The sequence below is a fragment of the Bos mutus genome, chromosome 13, assembly GCF_027580195.1.
Source record: "Bos mutus isolate GX-2022 chromosome 13, NWIPB_WYAK_1.1, whole genome shotgun sequence".
In the NCBI taxonomy this organism is placed as follows: domain Eukaryota; kingdom Metazoa; phylum Chordata; class Mammalia; order Artiodactyla; family Bovidae; genus Bos; species Bos mutus.
In genome coordinates, this window is record NC_091629.1 from 51,264,073 (window position 1) to 51,284,532 (window position 20,460).

Below are 20,460 nucleotides of genomic sequence, written 5' to 3' on the forward strand. Positions count from 1 at the left end.
GGATGAGCTGTTTTGTAAAGCAGCCCGTTATCCTAGTAAGCCTATTTCTTCTTACCCACCCAAGGGCACTGCTCTGACAATTCTCCCCTTTTCTCCTGCATCTCCAGTCCATCCCCACCCCGCTACTGGGCCATTCTCCATAGCATAAAATACATATTTTTTTCCCATGTGGGAAAAATTTTTTTTTCTTGGCCTAGTACCTTCCTCCAGCTATTGTCTCCTTTCTCTGTTGTGTAGCTAAACATTCTAAATAGATGGCGTATACTCATCTGTCCCTATTCTCTACCGCCGGCCCCCCCACCCCCACCCCCGGCCACCCACCCTTTGGTTTTACTTCACTGACTGCTCTTATCAGTGTTGGCTCATGACTTCCATGTTGCTAAATTCAGTGGTGAACTTTTTGTGCCCATTCTTTTGTGTGTGTGTGTGTCTGGGGCGGGGGGGTGCAGAGTTTTATTAAAGTATAAAAACAGACAGAGGAAGTTTCTGACATAGGCATCAGAAGGGGGACAGAGAGTGCCCCCTTACTAGTCTTAGCAAGGCCTTATACATTTTTGCCCATTCTTAATTTGGCCCAGTTGATCATTTCTTCTTCCTAAAAATACTTTCTCACTTGGTGTGGTAGGCAAAATAATGGTCCTCCCCAAATGTCCATGTTCTGATCCTTAGAGCCTGCAAATATATTGTCTCACATAGAAAAAGGGACTTTGTGGATGTGGTTGAGTGAAGGATCTTGCGGTGGGGAGGTTATTCTCCTGGGTTAGTCAAGTGGTCTGGGTCCTTAGAAGAGCAAGGAGAGCAGGAGTAAGAGACATGACTGGGGAAGCAGCAGTTGGAGAGATGCATTTTGAAGATAGAAGGAAAGGGCCATGATACTACGATAAATGTCAGGATGCTACGTCTGTGTTGTTTCTGATGCTGTGTTTCTGGCAGCAGGAGGAGGCTGGGATGCCACGTGTTCTAGCTTTCCTCTCTAGTCTCTTGTCTTTCAGGCTCCTTTGTTGATTCTTCCCTTCTTCTCCTCTTAATTTTGAGTAATTAGCTCTCTTCCCTAGTTAGTTTCACTGACAGTTCCTTTCATCCTGTTTGATGACTTTAAATAACAATTTTTGTGCTGATGATCACCTAATTTACATCTCTAGGGTTGACCTCTTTCCTGAACTTGAGACCCATACATCCAGCCTCCTGCTCTGAGTGTTACTGAGTTGGATATCCTGAAAGACATTTCAGACTTCACCTGTCCCAAACCAGACTCCTCCTCTTCCCCCCAAATTTGTCTCATGGTCTTCCCTATCTCAATAGATGGACCCTCTCATCATTCCTGTTGATCTGAACTACAGCTTGAACCTGACACCTGTTACCACCTCCGCTGCTGCCACCTGGTGGGAGTGTCCACCATCTTCACTTGAATTATCCCAGTAGCTTCCTGTCTGCTCTCCCTGCTGCCTCTTGTCCTCCAGCCATCAGTCTGTCTTCAACATAGTAACCAGAGTGATCCACTAAAATAGAAGTTGGATCATGCCCCACTCTGCTCAGAACACTCTAGTCATGTGGGTTCCTTGCAGAGCACTCTCCAAGGGCCCTTGTACTTGACTGTTTCTTCTGCCTGGAATGATCTTCCCCAGATGGTCACATGACTTGTTCTCACGCCACCTCCTTCCAAATGCTTTGCCTTTTTGTTCTCTAGGGTTCTTATCTTCAGCTGGTAAATAAGTAAAATATAGTGTATTATTTATTTCTTTTCCTCCCTTTGAATGTAAACTTGAAGGCAGAAAGTTTTGGTCTTTTTGTTACCTTTTGGCTCAGAGCCTAGAACAGCGTTGGACACACAATAGGAGTCCACATATATGTCAGGCTGCTTGGAAGGGTTGGGGTATAAAAGTCTGATTGGAGTGAGTTTAGTGACCTGGTAGGAAAGAGGGTGGGGACCAGGAGGAGAGACAGCTCTGTCGAGTAGTTCCGCTGTAAGGGGAGCAGGCACGTGCACGGTAGCTGGGGAGGGACACGTGGTCAGAAGGCAGAGCAGCGTGTGTGCATGCTAGTGGGAATGCTTCCGGAAGGAGAGACGGCTGGGGACACGCAGGTGACAGTCCCAGACACTTGAGTCTTGGAGGCAGCAGATGGGTGCCCGTGCTAAGTGACAGAGTGGCTGAGAGAGGCACACAGCGCTTGTCTGTGGACTTGGGAGGGCAGAGCATTTGAGGGTAGCCACGGGTAAGTTCCCCAAAGTGAGCATCTCACTGCTACATTTCAACTGCATTTTTTTCTTTGGCTCATAAAAATATCACAGGTTCTTTTTCTGGGTTGTAATTATTTGTGTGAATGAATTATTTCCCTTGTACAACTTCATGGAGTGTGAGAATTGATTTTTTTTTTTTTTTAATCTCAAAAAGTAGTGTTTTACTTGTCATTTTCTGCCACAGGCCCTGAAACATTTTAATGAAATTAACCATTACAAAAATAATTCAGCAGTGATGAAGGTAACCAACCTAACGACCCAGCAGCTTGTTCCTAGACCGTGCCACCAGTCTTGAAGAATAAGTTTCACTGTCCTCTTTACCCTCGGTGATTGAAATCGTCTCTCTCCTTTGTTTTCTCTTGGCTCACTCCTCCTCCACCAAGAACATCCTGTTGTTTCCCTGTCCCCGAGGAGCCTAGAAGTACCTGATCTTTGGCATCAGGCCTAATTTGGAATCCCTCAACAGTTCACCTTCCAGTATTCATATTGAGGCAGCGTCTAATAGTCAGACACTGTTTGCCAGAGAAACTCTGTGGGGAATTCTTAAATCTGGGTTACCTATGATTATGCTGAACTCTCTCACCTTGACCACCTGCATTCAGAGGAAGCAACAAATCTGTATCACTGACACTCACTTTCAGTTTATCCCATGGAGCTACTGGCGTCTCTAGTGCTTTGTTTCAAAGCATTAAAGCCTTTTTAGCTATGACAAACCTAGACAGCATATTAAAAAGCAGAGACATCACTTTGCCAAGTCTGTATAGTCAAAGCTATGGTTTTTCTAGTTGTCATGTACTAATGTTGGGCCATAAAGAAGGCTAAGTGCCAAAGAATTGGTGCTTTTGAATTGTGGTATTGGAGAAGACTCTTGAGAGTCCCTTTTACAGCAAGGAGATTAAACCAGTCAACCCCAAATATTCATTGGAAGGACTGATGCTGAAGCTTCAGTACTATTGGCCACCTGATGTGAAGAGCTGACTTATTGAAAAAGACCCTGATGCTGGGAAAGATTGAAGGCAAGAGGAGAAGGGGGCGACAGAGAATGAGATGGTTAGATGGCATCACCGACTCAATGGACATGAGTTTGAGCAAAATCAGGGAGATAGTGAAGGACAGGGAATCCTAGCATGCTGCGGTCCATGGGGTTGCAAAGAGTTGGTTGGACACGACTTAGCAGCTGAACAACAGCAACAACAACATGCATACTTCAGTGTTAATCTCGCCATCCCCACGTGTAATTAATTACGTCAGGTTTTTTTTAATACAAATCATCCTTTGTCTTTTTTTACTTCCTGAGGTTGAGTGTGATTCACCACTTTTTCCCAAGGATACCCTTTCTTATGCTTTGATTCTTCTGCAGTTTCTTCCCCAAACAATGAGTTGCAACCCATTAATTGGGCCTGAAGTCAGTCTGGTAGATAATAACCAACCTTTTCTTTTTTTTAAATGAGATGGCAGATAGAATGCTCTGCACACACTGAAGGAAGTATTGTCTAATGAAACTTTGGTTTCTTTTTTAATATATATTTATATAAAGTGTATTTCTTAGCATGGGTCACATTCAAAAGCATTTAAAAACTTCTGTCTTACCAGACTGTATATTTTGCTGAACAAGAGATTTAATGCTTACACAGATTAAGAAATATAATCTTAAAGGTCCATTTTATTTATTTATTTTTAATCGAGCTTTTTTTGTTTTGTCTACTGAATTTGTTATAATGTTGCTTCTGTTTCATGTTTTGGTGTTTTGGCTATGAGGCATGTGGAATCTTGGCTCTCCAACCAGGGATCGAACCCACACCTCCTACATTGAAAGGTGAAGCCTTAACCACTGGACCACCAGGGAAGTCCCTATAGGTCCATTTTAGAGCTATGGTTTTGAGTCCAAGCTCCTCAGCGAAGCCCACGATACTGAATCTGTTGTGTAGCTTTTATTGTCTTAGTTTTCACACTCAAGAAATGGGTGCTTACTTTTGTATTTCAGATGGATATGCAAAGAGTAGTTAATGACGTAATATGAAGAAAGCAGTTTTGAAATTTTCAGAGACAGGGAAATATTATTTCATATATGACTGTAAATCTCTCTGTTTATTTGTAGAGCTTTTATAGGAATAGGCATTTTGAAGTCCTTTGTCGGATTCACCTCTTTGTACAATTGCCTCACTTCAGGTAGTTCAGAAAGTCCCATCTTGTTGACAGGAGTAAGTGCCTTTGATTTTTTTGCCAGCCAGTCCATTGTCTACAGGTTCCAGCCTATTCTTGGACTTGGGTGTTAGGGGAGAAACTGCTAACCTCCCCCAGAAGTCTTTGCAATTATGCCTGTGTCATTATTTATTGTCTCTCTCTTTTTGGTCTCACTTGTATTTAGACAAAGAGGCAGCTGAACGTCTTTCAAAAACAGTAGATGAAGCATGTCTGTTACTAGCCGAATATAACGGGCGCCTGGCGGCGGAGCTGGAAGACCGACGCCAGCTGGCTCGGATGTTGGTGGAGTACACCCAGAACCAGAAAGACGTTTTGTCAGAAAAGGAGAAAAAACTGGAAGTGAGTACACAGCAAGGCAGACCCAAACTCCCCAAGTTTACCTTCCTGGAGCCCGCGTTAGGAGGGTTTTATTATGCCTTAATTAGCACATTTTTTTCTTTAAAACATTCATGAGATGAGAACATCCATCAGATACTGTAATGATTTAAACCAAGTTGAAAATTGAAGTCATGTTTTTTATATGTCCAGGAAAGAACAAAGTGGAATGCAGAAAGCAAGCAATGAAGTCTTAAATCATAGCATTTAGGGTCTCATTGCTTTAGTTTGAGCTTATATTTCAAGAAAAACAATTGTAGATTGAGGTTTGAGAAGAATAGGCATTCAGCACAGCCAAGGAATGATTGCATTTGGGAAATGGTTAAAACTTTCTTTTGGATTATATTGAGATTTATTTCCAACTTATATCCTTTCTAAGGCCAGTAAGTAGTGTGCCTCCAAGCTCTGTCTGCAGTCTCTTCTAAAATTCCACATAAACCTAATAATGTTTGTGGAGCCCAGTTCTCAAACTGTTGAGAAGGAGCTGATTTTTACCCTGAGTTGACGTTGTCTGAATGCCCTTGGAGAGCGGCTCCAGAACTAGTTTCTCTCCATGCATTTGTCTGGCTTAATTAAATACCTGGTGGTTTATCTCAGTCCTTTGATACCTGAACCAGCCGTGTGGATATCTGGGAACTTTTGCTTGCATCCTGCAGCTAAGCTTCCTTTTAAGGAATGTCTGCCCTTCTTTTTTTCAAAGATATATAGAGAAGAGTTGCAACCAGTGGCTTGGGAAGGGAAGACAGTTTTGAGTTGAAGAATCAGTCACTTCTTATAGGAAACAAGAGTAGGTCAGGGAGGGAGGGGATTGTCCCCATCTGCCAACCCTGCACTCAAGAGACACTTTCTCTGGCCCAGAGGGACGGAAAAGTGAGCTAGCCCTGAGGCTGCCATGATTATGTCTGCCTTTCAACATAGTCATTTGACTTGTGCAGGGAAATGAAAGATGCGCTTCTTCCCATGTCGTTACTGCAATGGTTACGGGAGCTGTGATGGGTAGTGGTAGGGGGGACTTCATATTCCTAGCCAGCTTGAAAGTGGAAAATGGGAAAGAGATATAAAAATAGTATGGCTTAGATTTAGAAATCAACACTGATCAGAAGTCCTAAAGGGAGTTTCATAGGCAGTACCAGACGGTCATTTATCTGAAATGCTCATCTTTCACTGAGGAAGCATTTTCAGCCCTGTGCCCCGGGACTAATAAGAGAGTGTAATTAATGATTCTGGTTGTAAGTCACCATACCATCTGTTGAACTGCCCCTTGGCGACACATTAAGGGCTTTCTCTGATCTGTCAGACATTGATTATCATGAGCAGCTGCTGTTGGGTGGAACGTGGCAGGCTACCATAGAGGACAGAGTCTTTGAGAAGGAGATTGGGTTGGTAGAGTGAATTAACCCTTTGTTCGTCTCCTTTTCTCATGGTTGCACTTTCCTCCCTATATTTCTTCTGGGGGAATCTTCCTGGTTTCTGTAGAACCAATGGTTTGCTAAATGCCACAGGAGGTTATTAAGGCAGAAATGGATCAGAAATTTGGATCGTTGCTTTCCAGCCCCAATTTTTTTACTCACTTGGGCATTGGAATTCCATCGCTTTAAGAATCAGAACAGGTATGTCCCATCACCCGAAAGTATAGATTCTGAACTCCCAGTTCTTATCCCAAACTGTGTCTGTCAGACACATGAGTAAAAATTATTCACTGTAAAAATGGAGCTAAATTTGCTACATTTTAAAAAAGCAAACTGTTAGATATAAGATGTTGAGAGATGATTTCATTCTTTATCCATGTTTGCTAAAAATATGAACAGTCTGCTCCCTAGAATCTTGAGATTTTTTTCTCATATCCCGTAATAGACTGATCTTAATTCCATTATATCTTTATGGGGATGATAAAACTTAATAAGTATGTGCCACTTGAAAGACACATTATTACTATGATTTCTTCTAAATCTTCCAAAAGTGTCTTATTGATAGGGACAGTACATAAAGTATATGTATTTTTTAACATTTTTTTTTTTTTTTTTTAGTATTACCAGTCCTTGTTTTAAAACTGCCACGTCAGAAGAGTAATGAAATCTACTTTTATTTTTTAATCTTTTCATTGCCATCAGTGTATGAACATAGAATTCTTAGAACTCTGGAAATGTAGTTACTTGCTTGAGAGTCTCTTTTCTTCCCAGAGTTCTAATTTGATAACACATAACATTTTTTTCTACAGGTTTATATCTTCCTTATATAATGAGTATACCTCTTTATTATTTCACTTGAGAATTTTATCTTAGATTCTCAGTGTCTCCTGAACTTTGGGATAGGAAGTATAATGATTCAGAGCCTAGGATGATTCAGACCCTGAGACGTAGAAGACAAGAGTTATGGCTCCCAGAGAAATTGTGTTTCTGCCCTCAAGGAAATAATGTTTTTGCATAAACAGGATGGTTGAACGTAAAACCAAACCAAGGGATTGTACGTAATATAGATCAAGGAGGCAGCTGGCAATTACGATTGTGGTTGCAGTTATGATTGTGGTTTAAGGTTAAGTCTAAACTTCCTGGCAGGCAATACAGACTTTTCATAAGAGGAAGTAGCAACTGAAGAAGGGAAATACATTTGTAAATGGAGAACAACCACACTGGTGCAGACAGATGAGTAAAGGAAGACAAAGACAGAAGGTACGGGAAGCGGGCTCCCAGAGCCCTCCCGTGGGAATTCGGCGTCATACTCTTTCAACAACAACAAAACTCTTAGCAGCTGCTCATTCAGCCATGAAGTTAGCAGAACCCACGCCAGGCAGGAGATAAGTGGAGATGAGCAGGATATGTGCTCTCCCTCAGTGAGCTTCCACTCTAGTAGAAGCAAGAATGAAGTTAAAGTAGAATGTGAGAAATGTTCTCAATAAGGGGAATACCTTAACTCACTATGTCTAAGCTAAAATCAACTGAGGAAAGTTGATAATGTTATTTGTTTAATATACTGTATCGATCAGACATTTATTTAAAATAGAAGTGAATTATAAAATGCACAGACAGTTTTTGAACAATGCTGTGCTTTCAGTGGGCTTCTCTGGTGGCTCAGTGGTAAAGAATCCACTTGCCAATGCAGGAGACATGGGTTCGATCCCTGGGTGGGAAAGATCCCCTGGAGAAGGAAATGACCACCTACTCCAGTATTCTTGCCTGGGAAATCCCTTGGACAGAGGAGCCTGGCAGGCTGCAGTTCATGGGATTGCAAAGAGTCAGATGCAACCTAGCAACTCAACAAAAATGCCTTCAGCAGGTCTTCCAGAGTTCACTAGAATAGGTGTTCTTTGGTAGCTCTTCCAGTATCAGAAACGTAATTTTTTTCAGTAAATATTTGTTCTGGGAGTGAAATTCATCACCTGATACAACCTTACTCAATGAAGAGGGTTTTTTAGGTTGCATTTAAAAACTAATTCTTAGTTGTAAAGACTATATTAGTAAAGAAAGGTGAGTATTTGATGGAAACTGTGGGTTTCCTCCTTTGTATTTTTTTTTCCTTTAAATAGAATCATGATTCATTTTTTCTTTGTTTACCTTTTTTTTCCTTTCTTTTTTCCCCATGCTCTTGCTTTTGGATGTTATAATAGACATTGGCCTTAAACTCCAGGCAAGTTAGAAGGAAAGCTGCTTAATATTTGTCATGCTTTTGTCGTGAACATGAGAAAACATAGAAATGGGAAAGAGGACATGCAGCAGGAAGCACAAATAGCAGCCTGAAAGGGAGGATCAGGAATGTGGAGGAGGTAGAAGAAAGTGAATTCAATAAGGGAAAAGGAGCCAGAAAAGCCTCTAAAACTTCAGTTCTTAGAGCAAAGGGAGAATTTGTTTCTGGGGGACAGAGGTGACCATTAACCCCAAGTGATTGCTAGAAGCTCACAAGCTGTAGAGTAGGGTGGACAGAGTTCCAGTCTTGTCACTTTGGAGAAAGCCTGATATGGTATATTCCATCTGGGCATATGCAAAGGGGAAAGAGAGAGAGGGAGGGAAATCTTACTTGTACATGCATTGAAGAAAAAAATCAGAATGGGAAGGGCTCATAATTTTGACACATCGGTCCTTTTTTTTAAACATCATGATGTTTGTTGACGTTCTAGCAGTGCTCTAAACTGAAAGGAGACAGGTCTGTGTGTGATGTCCCTGCCAGTGGTACACACTCAGACTGAATGCCACACAGGGACGAGCTCTGGAGAACTGTGTTCTTGTCTGCAGATGTTTTAAAAATACGAGGTGAAACATGAAAATAATAACCCTTTTAAAGTATATGCATTTCAGCGACACATGGTACATTCATAGTATTGAGAAACCACCACCTGTATCAAATTCTAAAATAGCTCGCTTTCTGTCAGAGCAAAAGAAAACCCTGTGCCCCATTAACCAGTCCCTCCCTGTGGGCCCCTCCTCCCAGCCCCTCATAACCACCAATCAGCTTTCTGTGCCCATGGATTTGCCAGCGCTGGATATTTCATATAATTGGGTCTGGCTTCTTTCACTTAGCATGTTTTGGGATTTATCCAGGTTGTAGCATGTATTAGTACTTCATTTCTTCTTATGGCTGAATCGTCCATTTTATAGATATGCACAAATGTCTACCCGTCCCTTTGCTGATGCACGGTTGGGCTGTTTCCACCTTTTGGCCATTATGAACAGTGTTGCCATAAACAGTTGTGAACAAGTTTTTGTGTGGGCATATGTTTTATTTCTCTTGGGTATATGTATACCTGGGAATAGAATTACTGAATCGTAAGGTGAAGTCTATGTTTAACTTTTTGAGGAGACGCCAGAACTGGTTTCCATAGCAGCTGTGCCATTTCCCATTCCCACTAGCAGTGTATGAGGCTGCTTTTCTCACATCCTTGTCAACACTTGGCGTTGTCTGTCCTTTTTAAGTTCTAGCCATCCTGGCGGACGTGAAGTCGTATCGCGTGGTTTTGATTTGCATTTCCCTGGTGACTAACGAGGATGAGCATCTTAGCGTGTGCTTGTTAGCCATTTGTGTATCTTTTTTAAGAGCGTGTTTGTTCAAGTCCTGTGCCCAAATTTGAACTGAGTTGTTTGTTCTTGAATTGTAAGAGTTCTTGGTATGTTGTGGATATCAGACTTCTACCAGTTAAATGCTTTGCAAATATTTTGTTCCATTCTGTAAGCTGTTTTTTCACTTTCTTCAGTATGCTGTTTGAAGCAGTAAGTTTTGATAAGATCTAAATCGTTTTTTCTTGTGTTGCTTACGTTTCGGTGTCACATTTAAGAATCCATTGCAAAATCCAGGTCATAGGAAGAGTTATTCTGTGTTTTCTTCTAGGAGTTTTTTAGTTCTAGCTTTTACATTGAGGTTGTTGAGCTCATTTTTGCTTGTGATGTGAGGTGGGCCAGGGGAGTGTGAGTGCACCTCCTTTATTTGCATATAGATGCCTCGTTGCCCTGGCACTGTTTGTTGTTCCCCACTGAATACTTAGTACTTTTGTTAAAAATCGATTGGCCATAGATGTATGGGTATATTTCTTGACTCTGTTCTGTTCCACTGATCTGTGTGTCTGTCCTATGCCAGTATCACACACAACTACTTTGATCTCTGTAGCTTCATAGTAAGTTTTAAGATCAGAAAATGTGAATCCTCAAACTTCGTTCTGTCTTAGTGTCATTTGGCTGTTCAGGGCCTCTTTCAGTTCTGTGGGAATTTGAGGATCAGCTTTTCCATTCCAATAAAGTTTGTTGGAATTTTCATAGGCGTTGTGTTGAATCTGGAGATTGCTTTGGGCACTATTGCCATCTTAAGTCTTAAGCCTTCCAGTCCCTGAACGTGAAATGTCTTCCCATTTAGTTAGATAATTCTTTAATTTCTGCTGCAGAATTTTCAGACATGCTAGAGCATCGTTTCCCAGCGCATTTGGTTTTACGGAGGCCTTGTTTAGGTGCCCTCAGTGTCCAGAGCTGCAGTAGACGGCAGTGTGCGCCTCTCCTTCCAGTGGGCAGTGTTCACCCACCTCTGGAAGGCCTGCGTGTGTATGCATGTGTGTTTAGCAAAGTCACCAGGGCACAGGCAAGACTGCCAGCTTTATTCTGCAGAGGAGAGGCCTGGATGTCTAGGTAAGGTCTTTAACAGGATTATGGAGCTGGATAGGACCTCAGGAGGTGTATAGTCCAGCTTCTGAATCATATAGTCTTCTCTTCAGACCCAGAGTTAGCGCAGACCAGAAATACAATTTAAAGCAGACATCTTGTCATTTTATCAAGTTTGTTTTGGTTTATTTATTGTGGTTTTAAAATTTTATTTATTTATTTCATTAGGTCAGGTCACAGCAGAAAGACGCTCTACACAGAAGAGTAGCCAGAGTTGATCATTTCAGCAGTCCCAAGAATCTTATTTTAGAGACATGATGTCTTATATAGGGGCATTAAAATGGTTGCAGGAAAGCATTCTGGAATGGCCCCTGAGAAAACCTTTCTGAGTTTGAGAGAGCGTACTTTGCCACCAAGCTCCTAAGTACCCTCCTGCCATAACTCTGCATTCTCTTGCTCTGAGAAGAAGGGAGAAATTGGTCACTGAACTTGGGCCTGTTGCTGTGTCTCCCAAACTTGGTAGGTCGCCCTCCACTGTAATGAATACTCAAGAGTACATGTGACTTTTCCTTTGAGACTCTGGTGGCTCAGATGGTAAAGAATCCACCTGCAGTGCAGGAGACGTGGGTTCGATCCCTGGGTCAGGAAGATCCCCTGGAGAAGGGAATGGCTACCCACTCCAGTATAATTGCCTGAAGAATTTCATGAACAGAGGAGCCTGGCAGGCTGTATAGTCAATGGGGTCACAAAGAGTTGGACACAACTGAGTGACTAACACTTTCACACTTTCACTTTCACTTAAGACAGCACAGCACAGCTGGGAAGGGGGAAATGGCCCAGAATCCAGCACTGACTTGTGACTTCTTATATCTGTTTGTAATTTGGTTCCAACAAACTTGAGAGATTCTTGGGCTATAGCTCATGGGGCACTAACGGCATCTGTTATTTCTGGCGGCATCCCCCACCCCCCTGCAGGGTGCAGATGGTGAAAGATGTTCATTCCAGTAATGGGATGGGCAGTAGGTAGAGATAGAGAGCTCCATTTTTGGTCAGCTTTGGACAAATCCTCCCCTTTCTCCATGGTGAGGGAAGCCAGTATCTCATTGTCCATTACAGTCAGGGCAGATGGGAGCAGGCGATATAATCCCTCTTTTAGATGAGAAGACAGAGCTCAGCGTTCCTTTGAGCAGTTCAGGGTCACAGAAGGAAGTCAGTGAGGAGAGAACCCCAGTCTGCAGAATCCTGACCCCAGTGATCATCTACCATGTTCCCTGGGAACTGAGAGGCCCTGCCTGTGGGTCCTCTGTACTACTCCCTTCCTTAGCGTGTTCTCCCCTCCCTAGACTAGCAGCGCTGTCAGCACCATGGGCGGAAGCAGGCCAGTCTGCTCACACTGGTCACTTGATCAGTGGTGGGCTGGTGGGATGGGGTTGTACTTGTGTCCTTCCCCACACAGCAGGCCTTGGCTCGCTCACTGCTTTTTCACCCCTGCTTTGATGTGCATCCCCTTTTTTTTTTTTTTTTTTTAAAGTTTCCCTCCAGTAGGTGGGGACTTTTTGAGTTGCGTGGTTCTGTAAGTGATTCGGAGTTTGGAAGGTGTGTTTAATCCTTGGATTCCTTCCATTCTTTTTAGGTACTGCTGACCCTTTTAGCTCAGGCCAGATTTGTAGCTGGAGCTCTTATCTATCCGTGTGTGCGCTTACGGGTGTGTGTGTGTGTGTGTCTTTCTATATTAATCTCTCATTACTCTAGGGGAGAAAAGGCCTCATATAATGTACTTCACTTACTTGGTGACCTAAGGGCATGGTTCCCTGACACTTGAGACTTTACTTTGAAAACAGTGACGTGAATTCAAAGCTCTCCCAGCTGTAAATCCATACCTTTAGCCACAGCATTGTTTTCCTATTTATCAACTTTTGATGGTTCCTCCTCCTTCCCAGAACAGCTCCACTGAGTTTTAGCAAGTGTGTGTAGCACTAATTCTTCAGATTTATTATGAAGTGCATATATACATTGAATAAAAACAGTGTTCAAGCCCTGCATCACTGCTTTGTCTGCCAAAATATTCATTCATTCTTTTTTTTTTTTAAACTAACTTAACTCACTTACTTGGCTAGCTGCCTAACTGCACCAGGTCTTAGTTGCAGCATGTGGGATCTAGTTCCCTGACCAGGGATTGAAGCAGGCCCTCTGCATTGGGAGCTTGGAGTCTTAGCCACCCCACCATCAGAGAAGTCCCCAAACATTCATTCTTACTCAACTAATATTCAGTTCTTTTTCTTTTTTGAATTACAAAAGAAGCACTCACAGGAAACTTAGAAAAAATGAATATAAAGAAAAAAAAATCATAATCTCACTATTCAGAGATATCTACTTTTAATTTTGATATATTTCTTTTATTTTTTCCTCCTGTTTTAAAATTAAAATGATCATATATGCCTTTAAAAACTTTACGTGGTTATTTTCCCTTATTAGCAAAAAACTTTGTAAACATTTTAAATGGTTTCTTGAATATGGTTTGATATTCAGTTACTTTTATTGAAGTGTTTTTTTTTTTAAACTTTGGGCTAACTTTTAGTATCTGGATTTTTTAATTCCTAGAAATTTAAAAAAATGGATTCTGTATGTGTGCAGATGTCTGCTTGTCTTTAAGTATACTCCAGGTCATATGTATTTCAAGGTCTTTGCCTTCAGTAGGCATTTCTGACTTATGGGTTCTTGATCTTTTTCAAAGCATCTTAAGTAGACTAGAACTTCACTGAGCTTTATAGACAGACAGATAGGTAGAAGATACATACGTATGTGTGTAATGTGGATATATACCCACAAGTTAAGGATTAGTCTTTGTTTTATGAAGGAGTGAACATTGAAGCAGACAAATTAGACAAATGGGGCTCTCTTCTGGGTTTTAAATTAACTGTTTACATTTGAAACAGCTGTGTGAAGATGGCAACTACTTATTATAACATTGACTTGAGTGAGCATAGCTTTGAGAGCAGAGTTCAGATTACAGAAATTTGAGCTCTTGTGTGTTACGTTGAGCAAAGCTCTATTTTGGTTTTTATGAATGTTCCTACTCCTGTTCAGGTGGGCCTTCTGCTCCTACCGTAAGTTGTGGTTTTTGAAGAAAGTGAAACTAGATTATGGCATGCTCTGCTTTTGCAAGTTGTATCTCTGACTTTGTTTTCCCTTATAAAATGAAGGGCTTAAAGTAAGGTCAGAATGAGTCTTTTTCCATGTTTAGAGCAAAAATTTGCTTGCTTATAATAAGGAGTCAACATGAAACCTTTACAAAGTCCCTGAGCTCCCAAAGGTATGGCATGCTTCACGTGAAGAAGTGATGGTACCAGTCAACTTTCTCTATGACTCTGCAAGCCTCCTTATTTGTTCTCCTCCTTATTCAGATTCTTTCAACATCTTTAGGAAAAAGTATGGACATCTCTCTTACTCCAGTCATGAGGTTCTTTGAGAATTTTAAGCAGAGTAACTTTGTGAACTTCAACTCAGCAAAAATTTGCTGGTGGCTTTCTAAGCATTCTTGAGGTTTTGATAATGATTAAAATAGACTCATCCCACTTTTCCTTCATGGCGTCTGGTAGGCTCTGTTTGGTGCTTTTATTTTGCCCACCACTGTTTCTGCTCTGTGGGACATAAGACTCACAAGGAGTTATTCCCAGAAATATACCATTTAACCCCAGTCAAGATTTAGTGATGAGGATCCGCAGTGCCCGTTCCAGGCTCTTTGTGCCTTTCTCTACTGAGGCCAGTCAGTGGTTTTGGCAGCCTCCTATCTTTGGCATGGTTTTTCATTTATAAAATAATAATTTTACCTTCACCCGTAACAAAGAGGTTCCAGCGCTTGTCCAACCTCAGTAGTTAGTGTTTGCCTTTCCTTAGCGCACAGGACCTTTAGGACCAAGTTATTTTCCTTTCTGTGTAAAAAGTCTCCAGTAGGCTGGCTGAAGGGCTCCTTCTCAGCAGATGTATCATGCCTTGCCTCTCTAATATGGTTTTTACGTCACGCTCACACGAGCACACCCCGCATCACTACTACTCTCCCTTTTTTACCACATCATTGCATCGTGGCTCCCCATTTTGCCTCTGCTTAACCCCACTGCAGCTTGGCAGGTACATCTCCGTTACTGTCTTTAAAATCCCCCACAGTAGCCTAGGGCTTCCCATATGGCTCGGCGGTAAATAATCAGTCTTCCAGTGCAGGAACCTCAGGAGACTCAGGTTTGACCCCTGAGTCCGGTAGATCCCCTGGAGGAGGAAATGACAACCTACTCAAGTATCCTCGTCTGGAGAAGCCCATGGACAAAGAAGCCTGGAGGGCTACAGTCCATGCAGTCAGTCGTAAAGAGCTGGACATGACTGAGCACCCACACACACCAGTAGTCTAATCTCAGAAGCCTAAAGATATTTCTCAGTCTCTGGCTCTCTTTTTCTTTTCTCTTTTTGGCCCTCTCTATAGCATTTAATCGGAGAAGGCAATGGCAACCCACTCCAGTACTCTTGCCTGGAAAATCCCATGAAAGGAGGAGCCTGGTAGGCTGCAGTCCATGGGGTCGCTAAGAGTCGGACATGACTGAGCGACTTCACTTTCACTTTTCACTTTCATGCATTGGAGAAGGAAGTGGCAACCCACTCCAGTGTTTTTGCCTTGAGAATCCCAGGGACAGGGGAGCCTGGTAGGCTTCCGTCTGTGGAGTCACACAGTCGGACACAACTGAGGTGACTTAGCAGCAGCAGTAGCATAGCATTTAATGGGGGCTTCCCTGGTGGCTCAGTTAGTAAAGAATGTGCCTACAATGCAGAAGACCCAGGTTCAATTCCTAGGTCAGAAAGATCTCCTGGAGAAAGAATGGAATGGCAGCCCACTCCAGTATTCTTGCCTGGAGAATGCCATGGACAGAGAAGCCTGGCAGGCTGTAGTCCATGTGGTCACAAAGAGTTGGACAGAACTTAGTGACTAACAGTCATCTATACAAAACCCAGGAATCCTAGCCACCAGACCAGCAAGGGCTAGAGGCTAGAAACTATAGCATTTAATACTGTTTATTACTTTTCGTGTGTTTTCCTTCTCTTGGTTTCTGGATCCCACCTTCTGCTGGTTCTAGGCCTTTTGTCCTTTAATATGCTTTTCTCTATTCTTGCCCAATAAATGGATATTCCTTTAGCTTTTTTCTCATTCTCATTCTCTGAAGTGGCTTCAGCTACCACCTCTGTGCTGATGGCTTCAATTTAGGTCTATACCTAGATCCTTCCTTGTACTTAAGACCCATGTATCTAATTTCCACAAACACCTTATGCTTAATATGATCACATTCACCATCTTCTCCCTTCCAGCTGCCATTCATCAGAGCCAGACACTGGGCCTCATCCAGTGTTTCTCTTTGTGTTTTTCCCACCTCCCACGTGAGTCACTTCATTCACCTCATGTCCCAGTCGCTTCTTCAGCTCCACTTCTGCAGCTCTGCAAGACAGCCTCCCATCACCACTCTTCCACATTGGAGTAGTTGCTAAGCCCTTGTGATTTTTATCTCCTCAGTTTTTCTTGAATTTGTCCTCCTTCTCTTCATCTCTGTCTCCACTTACCGGTGTAGTCCAAACTGACACCATCTCTCACCTGAGTGTGTGAATGCTCAGTCACTCAGTCGTGTCCAACTCTTTGTGTCCAACTCTTTCTTATTTATTTATTTGACTGAGCTGGGTCTTAGCTACGGCATGTAGGATCTAGATCCCCGACCAGGAATTGAACCTAGGTCCCCTCCATTGGGAGCACCAAGTGGAGTCTTAGCCACTGGGCCACCAGGAAAATCCCTGAATCTGGAGTTTCTGACTCCAGGTTTTTTCTGTTCTACTATGGAGACCTCCCTCCCATGGGAGGGTGACGTACCCTCAGTCTTTTGGGAGAGTTAGGAAATGCATTTTACTTCCTTTTTTTTTTTTTTTTGGCTAACGGAAGGAAGTGAAAACTTTTTATTGCTTGTAGAGAGAGCTGTATCAAATGCAGAGCAGTAACCTACAGGCCACCTTGCTCCAGGCAGACCTTTCAGCACTTTAAATTATAACAAACATTGCTTAAAGTTATTTAGTGTGAAAAATGCCCTTTTCCTTTCTACCCTTTGCTTCTCACTGCTGCCCTGCAGGAATATTTGACTCCACCAGTATTGGGCTCGACAAGAGAAACAGCTGAAAGGTCTGCCTGCACCTTTCATGTTTGCACAACATCAATAACTTGGTTTTTTATTAAAATGGTTGTTAAGGAAATCAGTTTGTGGGGGCTTTATTTGCATAAAGCTTATGTTTTTTGAAGGTTAACTTTTTAAAAAATGAATTAATTATAAATATACTTCCTGTGCATTAGTGGTTTGGTTTTACCTGGTTTTGTATGAGGGACCCATTGTATAACTGGTATAAGCATTTTTGAGGGACCCAGGTGCATTTTAAAATTAGTCTCTTTTTAAAGCACTTTCACAGGCATCTGTTCAATTTTAAGTTTTAGCTTTATGATTACATTAAGATTTGAAAATTTGCCCAGTCCCAGAATGGAGTTTGGCCTTCCCAGGTGGCACTTGTGGTAAAGAACCCATCTGCCAATACAGAAGACAAGACATGTGGGTTCAGTCCCTGGGTTGGGAAGATCCCGTAGAGGAGAGCATGGCAACCCACTCCAGTATTCTTGCCTGGAGAATCCCATGGACAGAGGAGCCTGGTGGATTCCAGTCCCAAGGGTCACAAAGAGTCAGACACAACTGAAATGACTTCGCACACATGCATGCAAAATGGATTTTATTTTTGTTAGTTTCATTTTTATTAGTTTAATTCTGTGTGTTGGGCTTCCCTGGTGGCTCAGATGGTAAAGAATCTGCCTGCAATGCAGGAAACCCAGGTTTGATCCCTGGGTTGGGAAGATTCCCTGGAAGAGGGAATGGCAACCCACTCCAGTATTCTTGCCTGGAGAATGGAGCAGACAGAGGGAGCCTGGCAGGCTGTAGTTGCAAAAGAGTTGGACATGATACATAGTAACTTTTCATTCTTCTTCCCTTGCTTTTGCAAATCCCTCTCAGAAGGGGGTTTTTGTTGTGATAGTAGAAGCTCCCTTAAACCTTTTGTGTAGAGGGTCTTCTGGGGAGAAAGAAATACTCCAAAAACACTTTGTGGTATGATTTCCAGCTTAAGAAGCCAGTTCCCATTTGATTCCGCCAGTCAGTTCATTCCCTCAGTTGTGTCTGACTGTTTGTGACCCCATGGACTGCAGCACGCCAGGCTTCCCTGTCCATCACAAACTCCTGTAGCTTGCTCCAGCTCATGTCCATCGAGTCGGTGATGCCATCCAACCATCTCATCCTCTGTCATCCCCTTCTTCTCCTACCTTCAATCTTTCCCAGCATCAGGGTTTTTTCCAATGAGTCAGTTCTTCACATCAGGTGGCCAAAATATTGGAGCTTCAGCTTCAGCATCAGTCCTTCCAATGAATATTCAGAACTGAATTCTTTTAGGATTGACTGGTTTGATCTCCTTGCTGTCCAAGGGACTCTAAAGAATCTTCTCCAACACCACACTCCAAAAGCATCAATTCTTCAGTGCTCAGCTTTATGGTCCACCTCTCACATCCATACATAACTATGAAAAACCATAGCTTTGACTAGACAGACCTTTGTTGGTAAAGTAATGTATTGCTCTGCGAATACTTTGAATTATAGTCATTTTGTCACTTTCCCTCCTGGGAAACACTATGGGTACTTTTGAAGAGGGGGAATTTCCCCCTCTGCTCCTCTTGAGTTCTTGTGATTGTACTACTAAAACGAAAAACAAAAAGGACAGAAGGCAGATTAAGAGGAAAAAAAGAAATGTTTTGTCTTTTTTTTTCATATACACAGAGGTCTTCTAAAAATGAGACCTAAGAAGTAACCAAAGCAGGCAGCTTTTATATGTTTTACATAGTAAATTTGTGAGGAATGACAGCACAAAGAAACTTAGGCTTTGGGTGCTTAATTAGAAAAGAATCTAAACAGAATTTGAGTGTGGGGTAGTGAATCAGAGAAGTAACAGAGTTTGTTTATACAGGCTTCTCAGCTCTGAATTCCTGTCTCTGACAATAAGGGTGTCTGTCTTTCCACCTCCAGATGCAGAAAGCGAACCTTTCACTTGAGAGATTTATTTCCTGCTTTTCAGGGAGACAGAAGAGGATCAGAATTTTTCTTGTTTTTTAATTTCTTATATCAGTGCTTTTCATGCAACTTCAAATAATTAATATGCCATGGTATAGCCATTTTGAGGTAGCCCACTCGGAGCCCCAGCAGTAGTAGCCCCTTTATTATTGGTTTTGGTAACAGAGCTGAAAGCCACTGAAGACTAGAATCAGAGCCACAGCTTTCTCTTTCCCTTGTATCTTCCCCAGCATCTTAACTCAGCAGCTCCAGCCCTGCTGTGACACCTCAGAAGGGATCATTCTGAAATGTTGCAGCTGCCACTAAGTCACATGGAGCAATGGAGCTGGCTGGGAGAGAGGTGCGAGTTAGCGATGGGTTTTTAATGTTCCCATGTAGATCCTTGAAGAAAAATTAAAAGCAGCATTCTTATTTTCAGCCCAAAGATTTAGATATTGTATTTTCCCATAAAAAATGAAGGATGAGTTAATTAGTTGTAGTTTAAGTTGAAGCTGTGATTTCTAAGTGTAGATTTCTAAGTCTATAGCATCAGCAACTATAGAGTTAAGCCTCCTGGAAAGACAAGAGGGCTGAGGGGGCATGTTAAGTAACCTTGGGGCAAGACTCAGCTTTCCCTTTCTGCCTGGCTCTCTTGGCTTTCCTGTGATGAAGCCGTTCTTTGACTTTAATTCAGTGTGGCAGGTCACGTTTCAAACAGGGCCCTTCATAAACTTCTTCATGCATAATAACCCTTTATAATTCTTAATTGGAAGTAGCTGGGCAGTGGGTGATTTTTATATACCATGTGTCCTATAGCACAACAGGGCAAGATAAAGGAAAACAGACATCTTGTTACTGGAAATCTTATCAAATCAAGCCCCTGCCTTTGGTGTTATTTCTAACACAATTTTTGTTGTGTAAATACTTCTTAGCAAGGAGAAAAAAGTAGGTTTGACAGTTTACATTTTGATCTGTATTTCTTACATGAGTTGCTAGAGGAAATGCTTACAATTTTTGTTTGTTTTGAAAGTGAAATTCCCCTCGAAAGGTCGTTGCGACATTGGCCCCTGTCATTTCTAACCGTCTTATCCCCCAGCTCATCTGCAGCATGTCAGCTCTGGCTTACCCCTCTAACCAAAAAAGGCAAAGAATGTGTCAGCCTTGCTTCCCTCGGCCAGTTGTCTCCATGTGCTGTGCTGGGCTGTGTTCCCACAGTGTCAGCTGGATCCATAGGAAGCAGGGGGATGTTGGACACATTTTCTACTTCTGGTTCAAAGAATCTTTGAGGCAAAATTCCAGAGTTTTGCCAGGAACATAAATCCTAGGCTCAGTCTTAGAGCCACACCTCCGTCCTTTACCTTCTCTGTTTTCAGCATTTCTTGGCGATCACAGAAACCCAGGCAGTTCATCA

At 42.3% G+C, this 20,460-nt stretch overlaps 1 protein-coding gene across 1 annotated transcript in view; it reads left to right on the top strand.

The window, feature by feature from the left end:
• RPRD1B (regulation of nuclear pre-mRNA domain containing 1B) overlaps positions 1-20,460 on the top strand; it is a 57,811-nt gene that overhangs the window by 25,771 nt on the left and 11,580 nt on the right. The window contains exon 6 of the mRNA XM_005895995.3: positions 4,608-4,783. Coding sequence (XP_005896057.1) covers positions 4,608-4,783 — 176 coding nt within the window. The remainder of the gene's footprint in view (positions 1-4,607; positions 4,784-20,460) is intronic.